Source organism: Acanthopagrus latus, chromosome 22 (genome assembly GCF_904848185.1).
Source record: "Acanthopagrus latus isolate v.2019 chromosome 22, fAcaLat1.1, whole genome shotgun sequence".
NCBI classification, from domain to species: domain Eukaryota; kingdom Metazoa; phylum Chordata; class Actinopteri; order Spariformes; family Sparidae; genus Acanthopagrus; species Acanthopagrus latus.
In genome coordinates this window covers 235,797-251,558 of record NC_051060.1, presented here as the reverse complement: position 1 = coordinate 251,558, position 15,762 = coordinate 235,797, and the positions used below count along the sequence as shown (strand labels likewise).

The window sequence follows — 15,762 nt, the reverse complement described above, 5'->3', positions numbered from 1 at the left end:
TCCACGCATGGGCCATCAATATAAACTCCTTACCGTGTTTTACATATAAAATAACTGAGACAAGTGGAAGAATAGTTCCCCTCAATGAGGTACTCGTTGAACCAATATGGTGACAATATGGTCATTTTCTACTGTACTGCTGTTAATTATCAAGCACATTCAACTCCATTTGCGTTTTATACAGATCTTTATCACTCCCACCATAAAAAACGTTTGGGACCTGCAGTATCTAGATTTCCAGATTAACCTGCACAATACTAGTTGCAGGTGCCTTTACTAACCAAACTGCCGCCTTCACAGTATAGTATCTGTATGTTTTCAGTGGAACAGCAGCTACAACATAACAAAACCACCAAAGAATTTTTTTTAATTCACCAGGTTTGCTCTTATTCTGGTCAAACAGTCACTGCAAAAAATAATAATTTTAGGCTTTATTTAAAAAATGTGCATTAACAGAAAAACACAAGTCAACGAATCAGTGTTAACAGAAGTTTAAGACTTTTTTCACATTGAAAACTATGAATGCAGCAAAAGTGTATTTATCGGAAGCCTGCTGGTTCTAGCAAGCAGGATTGCCCATCCCGATTATTTAATAACTGACCTTGCATATGTAGCAAGTACTGATCCATTCCACTGACACCACGAGGAACAACGTTTAGCAACCAAACACCCTTTAATAGATATCTTACACTTCCCAAGTTTAAAAAAAAATGGTTACATTTTCACCAAAGAGCACAACTGCTTCCATCAGTTGAGGGTTCGGGGCACTACATGTTATATTTCAAGCATAATGTAATGCAAAGACTCCCATTTGGGTCCTTCTGATGTCTCCCAGTGTGGTTTAAATGTAACCACACAATGGGTGTACATGTAAATGTATATTAGGCATTACTCTAGGTGAAACCCAAAAGCTTCTCTGCCAAAAAACCCAAAAATAAATATTTTGTAATCATTGGCATCTGCTCCTCATGACATAAAGCATCCTTGGAGTTGTCGCTGAGTGTCTCCGTGCCTTCTCAGTTCAGTTGCCTGATAATAGAGTTAATGTCTGTACCACGGAATCCAGGGTTTCCCAGGTCCTTCAGGAGCCCAGCCTTATCTCTGGCAGCGTGACGAGCCACTGAGAGCTTGAACGGCAACAGGAAGTTGTTGGAAGCCCGGAAGCCCTTACCAACTGAGTAGATCTCATGAATCAGGTCCTCCAAACAGATGATGCCTTGTTTACCTAAGAAACAAGGAGGAGGTGAGAGATGAGGAGGACAATGGCATGAAGGCATCTTATGAAGGACAGGATGGTAGCAGAGAGTAAACAAGACCAGTAAGACTTAAAATACTTAAATAGAAAATTAAATCATTTAAGTAACATGAATACATGAAAACATAGAGCCCACTTGTCTTGACAGCAGAGGTGGGTAAAAAATATCGATTCATCAATGCATTGCAATATATTTTTTCCCAATTCAATATCAATTCAGAAAATCCTCTGAATCAATTCAGGCAAGCAGGTGTCCCTTGCCGGACACCTCCTGGTCACCACCTCCAGCAGCTGGGAGCGCCTCACCCGCAACCTCGCCCGCGACCTCAATCAAGGGTTAGAGGGTAATCCGCCACGGAAACACCATTAGAGCTGCAGAGGCAGGTAGTCCATGTCTGACACGCCGCTCTTTTGGAGACTATAAACTCCTAACGCAGCACGTCTCACCCTGGCCACTGTACCATGTGCCCGTGGGTAGCACTCTCGTCCGGGGTGAGGGAGCGGCTTCATTGTCAATGTTTTACCCCCTCGCATCTAGCCTGAGGGCGAAGGGGCCGCAGCTATGTGTATGATTATGCCAGACAAAAATGTACCATGCAGTCCCAGAAACAATGGCACTTTCTCAGCTTAACTATGGTTGCACTATTTTATAAATTAACACATCGCGTGCCTTTGTTTACATTTCAACTCGAACTAGAGCTTCCTCGAGGAAAGTTTTATAATTTAAGATTACTTTTTTAAATTTAAAAATTAACAGGTACTCTAATTATTTGTTTATTACTGAATTGATATCAAAGCCCTTAAATCAATATTGAATTGAATCCATATTGAATAGAATTGCGACCTAAAGAATCGAAATTGAGTCGAATCGTGAGGTTCTTAACTAGGGGTCGGAATTTCTTGGCACCTCACAATTCAATTCCGAGTCAGAGGTCAACAATTCTATTCTAATTTGATTATCGACTCATCTCGATTTTTTTATGTACATTTCCAGTCTTAAATCTGAGTTTGCTACTCAGAGTTTGCAAATCACCTCCTATCTTTTCGTTGAGCATTAAAGAAAAAACAAATGAATCACTTTTTTTTGAGAAAAAGCTTTTCCTTGTCAAAATTGTGATCTTCTATGAGCAGTGCAATAATCAATGCAGCTTGCATTTCAACACATTGTGGTAGAAAAGTAAACAGAAATAACATAACAGTGCAAAATGAAATCATGGCAGTGTACCATGGAAGTACAACATAGTAAAGGTGCTTAATTCTATGCACTGTCATTAAAGAAAAAGCTGCTCTTAGTCAATGATAAGAATAAGACATCAAACACAAAATCCTCCTGTAAAGCCTTTCTTGGTCACAAATATCATTTTCTATGAACAATGCAATAACCAATCCAGCTTGCATTTCAACACAATATGGAGGTATGTAAAACATAGTAATAAACAGATTCATTTTTTCTTTTAATGTAATTAAAGAAAAAGCTGTTTATTCAAAGATTATGACTTCAAACATAAAATCTTCCCCTTATGGGCAATAAGCAACATGTCCCTGAGACAGAGAAAAACAACAACTTCATGCTACACAATGCTACCCTACTTTATGCCGCTTGTATTTCAACACATTGTGGTAGAAAAGTAAACAGAATTGACATAACAGTGTTAAATCAAATCATGGCAGTGTACCATGGAAGTGCAACATAGTAAAAGTGCTTAATTTCAGTTAATAACTGGCGGATACTCATGGAATATGCAAATTATGGTGTAACATGCTCTGCTCTGGAGTGAGTGTGCTCTGTTGGGCAGTCACAATATCCCCTGCAGTAGAGAAGACTCTTGATGCAGAGACACTGGTGGCTGGACTACAGAAGTGTTGCTTGCCCAACTTGGAAAGCAAGGGATACATCACCTAATTTTTCCTCCACCAGTTGAGAGGGTCCTCAGAGAGAGGAATTGGTGGAGCACCACAGAACTTGTTAACCTCCTCCTCAGCTTTAGCATAGGCAGAGATGGGCTGCTGTGCTCTGGCACCAGCAAAGGTAGTCCGCATGAGATTCTCCAACAAAGAGGATGGAGCTCTTCTCTTAGGAGGAGAGGTGCATTGCAAAGAGGATGGTGCTCCTCTCTTGAGAGGGGAGGAGCTTTGGTACTGCTCCTCTGTGAAGTGGGTGTCCTGTGTTGTGTTGGCTTTCATCTTCTTCCAGGCTCACCTGTTGCTGTAGGTAAAAACAATAAGAACTTATCACCACAGTATCCTCATTTTACATTGCCATATAATGTCAATATCTCCAATTCTAACCACATAAGAAATAATAAAAAATAAAAATAAAACAAATCAAACCATACATTAGGCTACCCATCAATATCAATATTGTGTTGTATTATGCATTAATTGTGAGTTCTGCTGTCAAATGTATCAATTCAACAAACTAAGTCAGCGAGCCTAAAATCTTACAATAATGTTACATTCAATAAAATAACATTTACCTCAAGTGATGCAGCTTCAGTAACAACTCTTCCAAATGTCACCACTTTATCCTCCTCAGAAAGGAAAGGCAGTCCCTTCAATCTCAGGTCTAGAGCAGAAGCTGAACGAAGTGTTCTTTGCTCTAGGTCAGAGGTGTACCTTTTGCCGACGTCCTCACTGATGGCCTTCTTTATCTCGTGGGTAACTGATGACTCTGCAATGTTATCGTTTCCTGGCAGAGTTGAGCTTCCAGTGGGGCAATCAAACACACAGTGGGGCTACTCTCTTCTGATATGAGTGCAGTAGCATCTTTCATTGGCTTGAGAGCCTTAACTAAATCCTCTGGGTTGGAGACATCTGTCTCGTTGAGAGTACATATATCAGATTCTTCTTTCCTCACCTGGGGACAGATAAAAGCAGCGCAGATAGCAGGCTGCTGTTCCAAAAAAATGATCCAATGATCTTACATACTGTTCCACATGGTGCTGACGTGCGTTATGAGTTTGTTTCACAGCAGACCCAGCAGCTTCTGCTTTTCTTCTAGCTGGTATACGCTGACAGTGCTCCGGTGGAAAAATGAAACAATTTGTCTGAGTATGGCCTTAAATCCATTGCAATAAATCTTGCAATGGATTTAGCAATCTGATTTGCCCTCTCCAAGTTCGGTGGTAGCTGTACCACTGCCTGTTCAACTGTCCTCTGGCTGCCGTCAGGAACGGGTCCCTTTTTTTCTCTCAACTCTGGATGGTATCGCAAAAATGTGGCTTCGCAAATTTGTTGAATTTCCAAAGTATTTGATTTGATTTTCACAGACCTTACAAAGGGTTTAAGTCTTGGTCATCTTGCCCTCTACCTCACAGAACCCAAAATGCTGCTATACAGCAGATTTTAAAGAAGCTGGTGCAGGTCGTATAGGTCTAGCGCTTGCCATTGCAGCCATTTTGTCACCACTTAAACTCTGCATGTAAACACCATCGAACAAGTGCACATGCATGCATAGCAAAGAATCAGCAGGCCAGAGAGTTTTCTGTTGCGCTCTGCAGCAGTTGAACTAATTTTAAATTTCCATTTGAAAATTCCGATTATGAACTTATTTGAATCGAGACAATCGTTCTAGAATTGAAATACATCAGAGAATCGATTTTTTTCCCACCCCTATTCTTAATACCCAGCCCTACTTTACAGCCTAACTATTCTGTAATTAGTGGACACAAAGAAAAACATAAATAAAATATCCACCTATCAAAAAGCACTTCTGATAGTTATAAATACCCTGCCTTTTGAAAAATAACCCTTTAAATGGTGATTACTGGCACAAAGAAAAAAAAATCCTTTTCAGAATCAGAATCTGACATGAGACAATATAGTGCAGAAGTTGACATTGCTGCTTGATATATACTTGAAATATACCTCTTGAGCATAAAGAACTTTTTTACCATTATTATTATTATTATTATTATTATTATTATTATTATTATTATTATCATCATCATCATCATCATCATCATCATCATCATCATCAGAACAGAAGTCAGTGGAAGATGACATGACGACATGAAAGATATTGGGGAAAAAAAACTGCAATTATTTTGTATATTTGTGCCAAGTAATTTAACGACGGTCCCTAAATCAGTCTCAGTGATTCAGCCTCTGGGAGGTGAGCTAACCGCCCTCCTGCTGCTAACACTGGGTGAACCTCAGTAAAGTTGCAGCTGGACCCGAGTGAATACCCACCGGTTCGATGAGTCGCCTGTTGCAGCCTTTAAATAGGATGACAAGGATTTCAGTCACTCACCAGTAACGACGCATCAGATAACCATCTGCAATGATTGCAGGCTCTTTGGTGGAGCTCTGCTTTGAGTGAAGTTCCGTCGTGACAAATAAATGGACTACTTCATGAGTGACATGAAGACATGAATCAGAAGCACAAAAACCCCTGATAGCGGTGGCCGGTCATTATGTTTACCAATACCTGACCAGTGCCTTGCCTTGGCCCTGCTATTCCAATAAAATTAGTGTGCATAAATAATATGGATGGTGCAGAATGAAATTTTATATCACCAAGTAATCTGCTCCAAGTCAAAGAGATGCAGACAAAATGCAAAGTGTCAGCACAGATGTTAACAAATGTTTTCAACTTTGTAAATCTCATGTCATGGTTTAATAACACTGCATGGTGTGGTGTTTAATAACTTTGATATGTATACTTTCTGGAATTTGACTTTACCCATGAGTAGTATGAATAAAGTACAAACTCATGAGTTGGATTAAAATTCTGAGAATAGGACTGGTGGTGTGTCCTGCTATCAGTCTGGTGAGAAAATTAATCAGTGGCCGAGACCTACCCATGTGTTGTTCAATGAAGGTGTTGTCTGTGAGAGGAACTCTCTTCCTGCCTATCCTGGTCTGCCCTCTCTTCAGAATGAGCTCACGGACAGACTTCAAGTTGGGAAATCTGTTGGGAACATTAACGTGTTTAGCTTTGTTTTGTTTATTTGAAAATCACAACACATTAAAGAAGTGGAGTACAGAAGTGTACTCACCCCCAGGCCACATAGGGCTCTAAAATCTTCATCATGGCTGCAGATGTCTTGTTGACTTTGACGAAGGCTCCGCTGAAGATCTTCCTCAGCCTCAACATCTGGACCACCTTCATCACTTTAGGACTGGCACCTTTAATTCTAAGAGGGAACGATCATCCAAGTTTACAGAGCTGGAATGGTATTTGATTATATACCTGTTTGTGTATTTATGGACCACCCAACAAACCTCTACAACCAGCAATATGTTTTTATTCACTGCAGCTGAATATAAAAGATTTGATGTTACCATCTCTTCTAACGTCACATCTTGAAAAGTGCCATCACAGAGCGTGAGCATGCCACTGGAGTTTGACCTCTACATGTTTGAGACTTGCAAACGTAAGATCTTTTTTGCTGCCTCATACGTGATGATTCTAAATCCACCCCCTGAACGCTCACTCATCTGTTCACTACATTTTTAGTGCAGAAAGAATTAGAGAGCACTGGGATCATTTTACTTCCTGTACAGTCATCCCTACATGAGTATTTTTTACTTCTGTCAACCCCAACTTAAAAAAAATACATTTTCCAATTAAAAACCTAGTCTTAGTTAAAGAACTTACTCTCTGATGCGGATAGCGAAGGCCAGTCTGTTCTTAGCGGGAGGCAGAGGGGCTGGTGGCCTGTGCTCAGCTCTCCGGATGCGAGAATCATCACGATGCCTCTTGTGGCTGTCTTTCAAAAAGTCTTCCAACCGCTTGAACTTCAACGGTTTACCTCTTGATACCTAGCACAATATAGAAATACACACAATTATACAGCATTATGTTTAAAAAAAAGGAAGAAAAAAAGGCAGTGTAAACAATGCTCCATGTCAGGCTTACATTTGAATATAGTGAGACCCGCTCCAATATTCATCCCAGCCCAGTTCTACTGCAGACACCAGTACTTGACTTCTTGTTGTGTAACTAAAAATTCAAGAGAAACCATCATCACTTACCTTTCTCTTCTCAAGCAGTGCAAGTTTGGCTTGTGTGGCTTTAATGGCCTGATATGTCTTCCTCTTTTTCAGGAGATATTCAGGAACTAACTTGATCACCTTTTTGGATCTAATGATAGGCATACACAAAACAACATGGTGAGAAACACTTCACAGAATCATGTGAGATGATAACCCACTGACTTCTGTTTAGTCTTGTACTTTTACACTTCAAGACAAGAACACAACCTGTCTTCCCGTTTCAGATAAAATTAGTTACAAACCACTTCATCTTTGAAGTGTGAGGATGGTAACATGGTCACTAACGGTGCTCGCAGCGTGTGGAAAACTCATTCAAGCAGAGCATACAATAGCAAAACATATGAAACGATCAGCTACACGAGCACCCGTCCAATTACACATAAATGGTAATAGCTATCGTCTAAACATTACGCTAACAATGTTATCGCTATCTCTCGGTGCTGTAAACTTGGCCCCATGTGAAAATATGTTCCCTGGATGCAGCCCTTTTAAACCATCCACCCACCATATATTGATACTGGCCGAATCAGTAAAATGTGTATTCATCGGAAAAAGATGACACCATGTAAATACGCGCAAAGTAAGGATGGATGGACTTAGATCAAATTAATAACAAAAACTTACTCAGCTTCGGCCATGGTGAAACCGACGGGTCGACTGTCGCGCTGAGATGATGTCACAGTGTTTTATTTTCGACCAGCGGTAGTGGCTCACACTGCCCCCCAGCGACGAAGAACGAATAATATTACTTCTTTATACAGTACGCGTTTAAGTTGAACTCCAGCTGACTGCCTGCAGCAGCGAGATCTGCTGGTGATTGCAGGAGCGGGGATACAAACGCTGCTATGTCGGACACTCGCTACGTGACGGGAACAGAGAGGGATAGTGTGGATGATGGTGTCTCAGTGAAGTGACTGCACCTCTATGCTCTACGACATGAGCCCAAACTAAACCATCTATCCGGCTGCTTCAGGTAATGTAAATGTAGGCTAACGTTAACATAGCAATGTAATGTGTAACGTAATTAAACGTTTATTCATTCATTTAATATTATGAAACACATTAATAATTAATTCGTTATCACGAGAAAACAATCTTTGTTATATGGAGATAACGAAATAAATTAATTCGTTATCACGAGAAAACAACCTTTGTTATATCGAATTAACCAGATAATAAGTCGTTATCACGAGATAACAGTGCATTAAATAAAGAAAAATCCATGGCTGTTCTCGGCTTCCATAAACTGACAAATTTATGATCATATTTTAGTGAATAATGACTCATATTCTCAAACTCATATTCTGGCCACTTTATATGGACTTTGTCTGTACTTTTTTGTAAAAAAAAAAAAAAAAAAAAGAAAGAAAGAAAAAAAAAAAAGAAAGATATATATAATATATATGTATTTTTTTTCTTTAATAAAAACACCAAATTATTTAGGGGGGTTAAGAATATTTTAGGGGGGCTTTACCATGTCATAAACCATGGCCTGACTATGCGGGAAGCTGGGCAGAGAGTCCACCCTAATCTAAGCCATTTCACAGTGTCATCCATAATAAGGACATTCCAACTGGAAAACAGGTATTTCTTCAACTCTCTACTCTACTCAGACTGTATCTAGTGTATTTACAGAACTGTACCATGTTACTGTATCACTTGTACTGTATTACAAGGTGGCTAATGCTCCTTTTTGAGCAAAAGTGGTAGTTTTGTGAAACAAAATAAAAACATAATAACGTGTTTAATAACATGTTGAGATGTTTCAGTATGGTGTATGGTCAATACAGTAAAGTACAGTATATACAGTACTGTAAAAAAAGAAGCAAACAATAACAATTTGTGGTTGCATTTTTCTACAGAATGGCTAGAAGACCTACTGGGGGTGGATACCAACACCTGTTCACCCAACAGCAGGAACATGCCATAGTGAACCTAGTAAGAGCAAACAATGCAATCCATCTCCACTAGCTACAGCAACAAATACTTGCAGATAGGCAAGTATTCAACAACATAAATCGAGTAAGCATTACCACTATCAGACACATTTTGGTAAAGAACAACATGACCATTAAGCAATTGTACAGGGTCCCATTTGAGAGGAACAGTGTCAGGGTCAAAAAACTTCGATATGAATATGTACAGGTAAGTGTTACCTTTCAGAAAGCTACACAGGTACCTGTGTGGTGAGGTGGGGCGGTTCTGTATGTGTAGTAGTGTAGTTGTGTGCTTTGATTAAAGCCATCCACAATATGTGTTTTTTGTTACAGAGAATCTTGGACGTGGATGGAACTGCCCAGCCTCATTAATGTATTTACTAATAATAATTAGTAAATTAGTACATTGTAATAATCCCACCAAATTTATTCCTGGGCAGTTTGATGTCATCAACAGCTGAACAAACAGAAGCAAATAAATATGTTCCTCTTTTGATGTCAAGCACCTTTTCTGTTATATTTGATGTCATCAACAGCTGAACAAATAGAAGCAGATAAATACGCTCCTCTTTTGATGTCAATAAGCTCTTCTGCAACTTTCATGTCATCGTCAACTCTTCTAAAAAAAAAAAAAGTCACTAGTGAAGCAGTGGTGGTCCTTCCTACATGCCACATAGGCGCTTGCCTAGGGCACCACCTAGGGATGGGCGCCAAATATGCAACAAGAAAAAATATTATTAAAATTATAATAAATAAATTATAATATCTATTTATACAGTTTATGCCATCCCTCTATCTACAACAATACTTTGACATAAAAAAATAAATTAAATGTAAGAAAAAGAAATGACGATTCTGACGGATCCACCTTATTCCTTGCCGTGTTCCAATATTCATACTTCCTGTACTTACTATACTTAGTTTGAGTACTTGGGGTGTTCTGATATCGATCGCGGCGAAAAGAAGTGTACCTAAAGGACCCAGATGTTGCCTACTCATTACGGCAAAAACATTGAGTATGCAACCATAGACATAATATACGTGGGTGCCTCATAGACTGACGCTGCCTATTGGAGCTGACGTATCAGCGCAGCCGCCATCTTGGATGGGTCTCCAGTGCGACCCCCCTGCATTTATTTCTACTGAGGAAGGTGTATCACCAACTACAATAATCATAACCTCCCAAATTTTTACCAGATTTTCACACAGTTACAAATGGCAGAGATTTGGTTATGATTACAGAATGCTGTCACAAAAATTATTGAAAAAAAAAAAAAAAACTTACTTGTGAAAGCTAATCTCCCGCAATCTGGTAACAATACTGCGCCGGTTATTGCAACCATAAACTGCACAAAATACGGACATAGTTGCTCGCTCTCCGTTGATTCCGATTGACTCTGGTGCTAGCCTACAGTGAGGAGACCCAAACAAGATGGCGGTGACGTGGGATTACGCTCCAGCATGCCATGAAGCGTCTATGTATATTATGTCTGTGTGTGCAACCATTGTGTAACACACGTGGGCAAACGGGACTGCAACAGTACAGCATCAAACATGGGTTGTTCGTTTTACATTATCAAACTATGCCTGACCTGATTTAAACCTCCCACTTGCTCCTGTGGTTATCTCTCCCTCAGGTGTATGTACAGAACATGAGTTTGTGTACCTGTCTAGGTGTGTGTAACTAACTGAGTATGGGAGTTGCTTCACTTACCCGCTCCTTCCGTACCGCTTCTGGGCCCGGTACGACCCAGCACAACCGGACTTGGCGAGGCCGTAGCTCAGGGCGTCCCTGACGCTACATGGCCACAGCAGCTCCACAGCTGGCCAGCTCGCTTGATTCAGCACTTGATTCTTAGTTCATTTTAGTGTGTGACTCCGGTGCGGTGTGTGGGTGTGTGTGTCACTGGCGCGGTCTCTCTCCCTCCGCTCCTCTTCTTGAAAAAACCCTGGAAGTTATCCTCAACCTCCACCTCACCCCAGACCAGGTGATACTTATTTCTCAACTCCACCCACTCACGGGGTTCAGTGAGCTACCTCCCATCTCGTGACATGTTTCTGTGTTATGTATTTGTGGATCAGTCTACCCTGACCTGAGTTCATAACATCCCTCCCCCCATAAAAGAGAAACTAAACCATGTGAAATCATAAAGCACCTAATGTTTTCTATGTGTTTTGTTTTTACCAATTTTTACCTTTTTATAGAAGGAGTTTTTATTCATTTTTATATTTTTATAGAGGTTTTCTCATCTTTACACCACTTCCCCAGTCTCCATAATATTTACATTGTCATGACTCTTGTTTTGTTTGTTCTTGTTTCTGGTTTTTGGCTTCTTGTATTTGATTTACATATTTGTATCTTGTCTTGTGTTATGTTTTGCTTTTTCCATGTCTTGTGTCTCATGTTTTGATGTTCCATGTCTTGTGTCTCATGTTTTGATGTTCCATGTCTTGTGTCTCATGTTTTGATGTTCCTTGCCCTCATGTGTCCTTTAAGTTCTCCTATGTTCTCCCCTCTGGCTCCCTCTGTCTGTTGTCTTGTTCCCTCCTGGTCTGTTCCTCTGTGCTCCTCCCCCTCGTTATCTCACCTGGTTTCCTTCCTCCTCTCTCCTCACCTGTGCCTCGTCATGTCATTAGTGTCTGTGTATTTAGTCTCTGTGTTTCCCCTCACTCTTTGTCCAGTCATTGTATTCTGTTTGCGGTTCTCTGTTTCTTGATCTATGCTCCTGATTCATGTTCCTGATCCATGCTCCTGTCCATGCGCTTCTGTCCCATTTTGGTATGTCTTGGTTTTGAGTTTTTCCATGTTTAAGTTGAACTTTGAATTTTTGTTTGAACTTTGTCTAGCTGTTTTCTGTTGCTACTTTGTCTTGCCCTTTAAGTTGTTACTTTGCTTTTTTGCCCTGTTTTGGTCTGTTTTGTTTTTGTAATCAGCTTTTAATAAAGCTCGCCTTTTGTTCCTCCCCATCTCTGCCTCACGTGTCTACTGCGTTTGGGTCCACCTTTTCCCTTCCATAGTTTCCCCTTTTTCCCCAATGTGACATACATAAACTTATTAAAATCTAACAGGACCAAAAGGATGATCAGTGACTCTCCCTTCCATGAGGCCACAGAGTCCCACTAAACCAGTCCAATTCCTGTTCCCACGAGACATAAGCTCCAAAATCTCTGGACAGACTACAATCACTCTCTGAATACACAGCAACTCAAGTTGGATCAATGGGCATGCGTGACAGAGCATCCACCAGGATGTTGTCTTTTCTGGCCACGTGCCTCACCACTAAACTATAAGGCTGCGAGGCTAAAGCCCACCTTAACACCCTCGGGTTAGCTGTCTGGAAACGGGCAAGAAATACCAACGGGTTGTGGTCTGTATAGACCTCAACCTCCCACCCAGAATGGGACACATACACCTCAAAGTGCTTTACTGCAATTACTAGTCCTAATGCCTCCTTCACTTTGAGACAACAGTTGCTCTACAAATACGATCTATGCAGTCTTCCAGCCATGGGATGGAAAATGCATCTGCTCGCGTCACCTGATTCACTTTACTATACTCTATACATGGCCTAAAGGTCTGGCCAGGCTTAGGGACAAGCACCATCAGGGAGCTCCATTCACTCTGCCCCCTTTCAATGTCACCTGTCTCCAACATATATGACAGCTCCTCCTTTAACACATGCAGCTTAGAGGGTGGCAGCCTGTAAGGGTGCTGCTTTATTGGGGAGGAACCATCGACATCCACGTCATGAACTGCCAAAGTAGTTTGCCCTGGAATGTCTTTAAAAAGTGGTGAGAACTCTACTAACAACATCTTAATGGCAGACTGCCGCTCAGCAGATATATGAGATAGATGGGAATCTAATGCCTGGAGGGCCTCAAGGTTTCTCAACTGGGAGCCAACAGTCTCACGATCATCCCCACTACCCTCCTCAGGCACCTGACTCATAACCATACAAACCACTGCTGGAGCTGGAGATCGATTTACATATCTTTTCTACAAATTAACATGACATAAACAGTCTTTTCGCTTCCCATTTGGGGTACTAATGATATAGTTCTGATCACCCACTTTCTTGAGCACCGAGAATGGACCAGAGAAATATGAACCCAGGCTAGAGCTATGGGATCAAGGCCAAATCCTGGTCACCAACATCAAAACAACAGTCCACAGCCCTCTTGTCAGACTGCACTTTAATACGAGCTTGGGCTCCCTTCAGGTATTCCCTTGCCACCCGGCCAGCAACCCATAACCAATCTTGAAATTTTTAAATGTAGTGCAACACATTCTCATTCGTCTGTGGCTGTGTCAACTGTTCTTTCAACAATTTGAGCGGGCCCCTCACTTCATGGCCAAAAACAAGCTCAAATGGGGAAAACCCAGTCGATTCATTTATTGCATCCCTGTACGCAAATAACACAAAGGGAACTGCCGTATCCCAGTCTGCAGGGAACTGAACACAATATGTTTTTAGCATTGTCTTTAGGGTCTGGTGAGCACGCTCCAGAGCCCCTTGAGACTCTGGATGGTACGCCGAGGACACCGCTTGTGTGATGCCCAACCCAGCCATGACTTCCTGAAAGACTCCGGACACAAAATTAGTCCCTCTGTCATGCTGTATCTGCTTGGGAAGGCCAAACTTCAAAAAGAAACCAACTAAGGGCTCTATGATAGTGCATGCCTTAATGTCTCTCAGGGGAACAGCCTCTGGAAAGCGAGTGCTACCATCCATGATGGTAAGCAAAAACTCCTTTCCCTTCCGGGTCTTAGGCAATGGGCTAACACAGTCTATAATCACTTTAGCAAAAGGCTCCTCCATAACTGGGATGGGATTCAAAGGTGCTTTTGGAACCTTTTGATTAGGCTTCCCAACAACCTGACACTCATGACAAGACTGACAAAAATTCACCAGGTCCTTACAAAGCTGGGGCCAATAGAAATGTCGTCTAATCCTAGCTAGCGTTTTCCTAACACTGACATGACCAGCTAGGGGAGACTCATGGGCCATCCTGAGAACTTTGCCTTGGTAACATCTGTCTGGAAGCCACCATTTTTGTCACATCGCGGTGAGGTTTGTCCTGTCTTGGGGTCTGTCTTGTGAATTTCATGTTTTATTTTGAAAGTAACTCTCCTCTCGTTTCAGGTCACTTGCCCTTCCTCTTGTGTCCCTGGTCCTAATCCTTGATTGTTTTCACCTGTGTTCCCCTCCCCCATGTGTATAAAGTCTTTGTCTTCCCCTGTCTGTGTATTTTGTCGTCCTGCCGTCTACTGAAGCCCTGTTCCACAGTCTTGCCTTGTCTTTCATGTTAAGCATTGTCACGTTTTATTTTCTGTTTTTGTCCTCTCTAGTAGAGTGATTTTGTGTTTGATATTTTTCTGGTTAGGGTTTTGTGTTTCAGTTTAGCCTTTATTTATAGCCTTTTGCTTTCCTCCTTCTGGAGCGCTTTTTGTTGTACCTTTTTGAATATAGTGAGTGAAGATAAGTTTCATAGCCTGCGTGCTTTTCCTCTTCGGAGTGTTTTTTGTTTTATAATTTTTCATATTTTCAGTATCTTATATCAGAGTAGATTTTCCTCCTTCGGGAGCGCTTTCAGTTATTGTGTGTTTCATGTCTTGTTCGTCTTGTGTGTCCTTCAGATTTTCATAACTATTGATTTATCATTCTGACTAAAGAGCTGCAAAACAGAACAATAAAACCTGACATTACTTCTGACATTTCTGCATCTGAGTCCTCTCTTTTGTCCAAGCCTGACAATTTTCTCATGAGCACATCTCCCCAAAGAAAAAAACCCTCAGCCATCTCCAGACTTTCCCCCTCGGATGCCACCATTTCTCTCAGGAGACCTAAGTTAAGGGTCCTGTAACTGCTCCTTCATCAAATTCCTCTGGCTCAACTCTGGCACTTTCTCCAAACCACACAATTTTGCAAAAATGGTATCTGCTAATTCAACCGATGGGGCATCCTCCTCAGTTACAGCTTATCCAGTGCAACACAAAGACATCAATAACTTCAGGGTCACACTAATCGGACAAACCAAAAATCAAAATCAAGTTTAACTCGGACGATCGTGGCCCGTTTTTATTCTCTGTTTTTTCAAAATCTGAGCATAAAATCGAAGTATGAAAAAACAAACCTTTATTTGTTTTAAACTATCAGATTAATACATAGCCCTGCGATAGACTGGCGACCTGTCCAGGGTGTCCCCTGCCTTCGCCCTAAGTCAGCTGGGATAGGCTCCAGCCCCCCCGCGACCCTGCAGAGGATTAAGCGGCGTACATATAATGTGTACAGATGATGGATGGATGGATGGAGATTAATACATTATTAACGAAATAACAATAATAATAGTTTTTCGTTTTATGGTTTTGGGTTCCCAATGGGACATTAAGAGAACAAATTATCCAATTTTCAATTTCATTTTTGAGCAGTTTTTCTTTCTGAAAAAACACTCACGTGACCCAGAAGAAAAAGTACGAATTATCAAACTAAAAGCCCAGATGATAGAATGGCCATTATCTAGCAATATACTACAAGCACATACTGCGTGAATAATTAAATAATTATGCAA

The 15,762-nt window shown here is 41.0% G+C and overlaps 1 protein-coding gene across 1 annotated transcript; it reads right to left on the bottom strand.

Moving 5' to 3' along the window:
- Positions 1–416: 416 nt before the first annotated feature.
- rpl7l1 (ribosomal protein L7-like 1) lies at positions 417–7,955 on the bottom strand. The gene is made up of 6 exons (XM_037086437.1): positions 7,880–7,955; positions 7,235–7,343; positions 6,858–7,021; positions 6,256–6,393; positions 6,058–6,167; positions 417–1,225 (listed from the first exon to the last, which is right to left on the bottom strand). The coding sequence occupies exons 1-6, from the start codon at positions 7,891–7,893 to the stop codon at positions 1,017–1,019; spliced, it is 744 nt and encodes a 247-aa protein (XP_036942332.1). The 5' UTR covers positions 7,894–7,955; the 3' UTR covers positions 417–1,016.
- Positions 7,956–15,762: the final 7,807 nt, after the last annotated feature.

Coding starts and splice junctions, on each gene's coding strand:
- rpl7l1 (XM_037086437.1), bottom strand. Junction 7,022..7,234: donor CACTGCTTGAGAAGAGAAAG/GTAAGTGATGAT, acceptor ATATTGTGCTAG/GTATCAAGAGGTAAACCGTT. Junction 6,394..6,857: donor TTCGCTATCCGCATCAGAGA/GTAAGTTCTTTA, acceptor GTTCCCTCTTAG/AATTAAAGGTGCCAGTCCTA.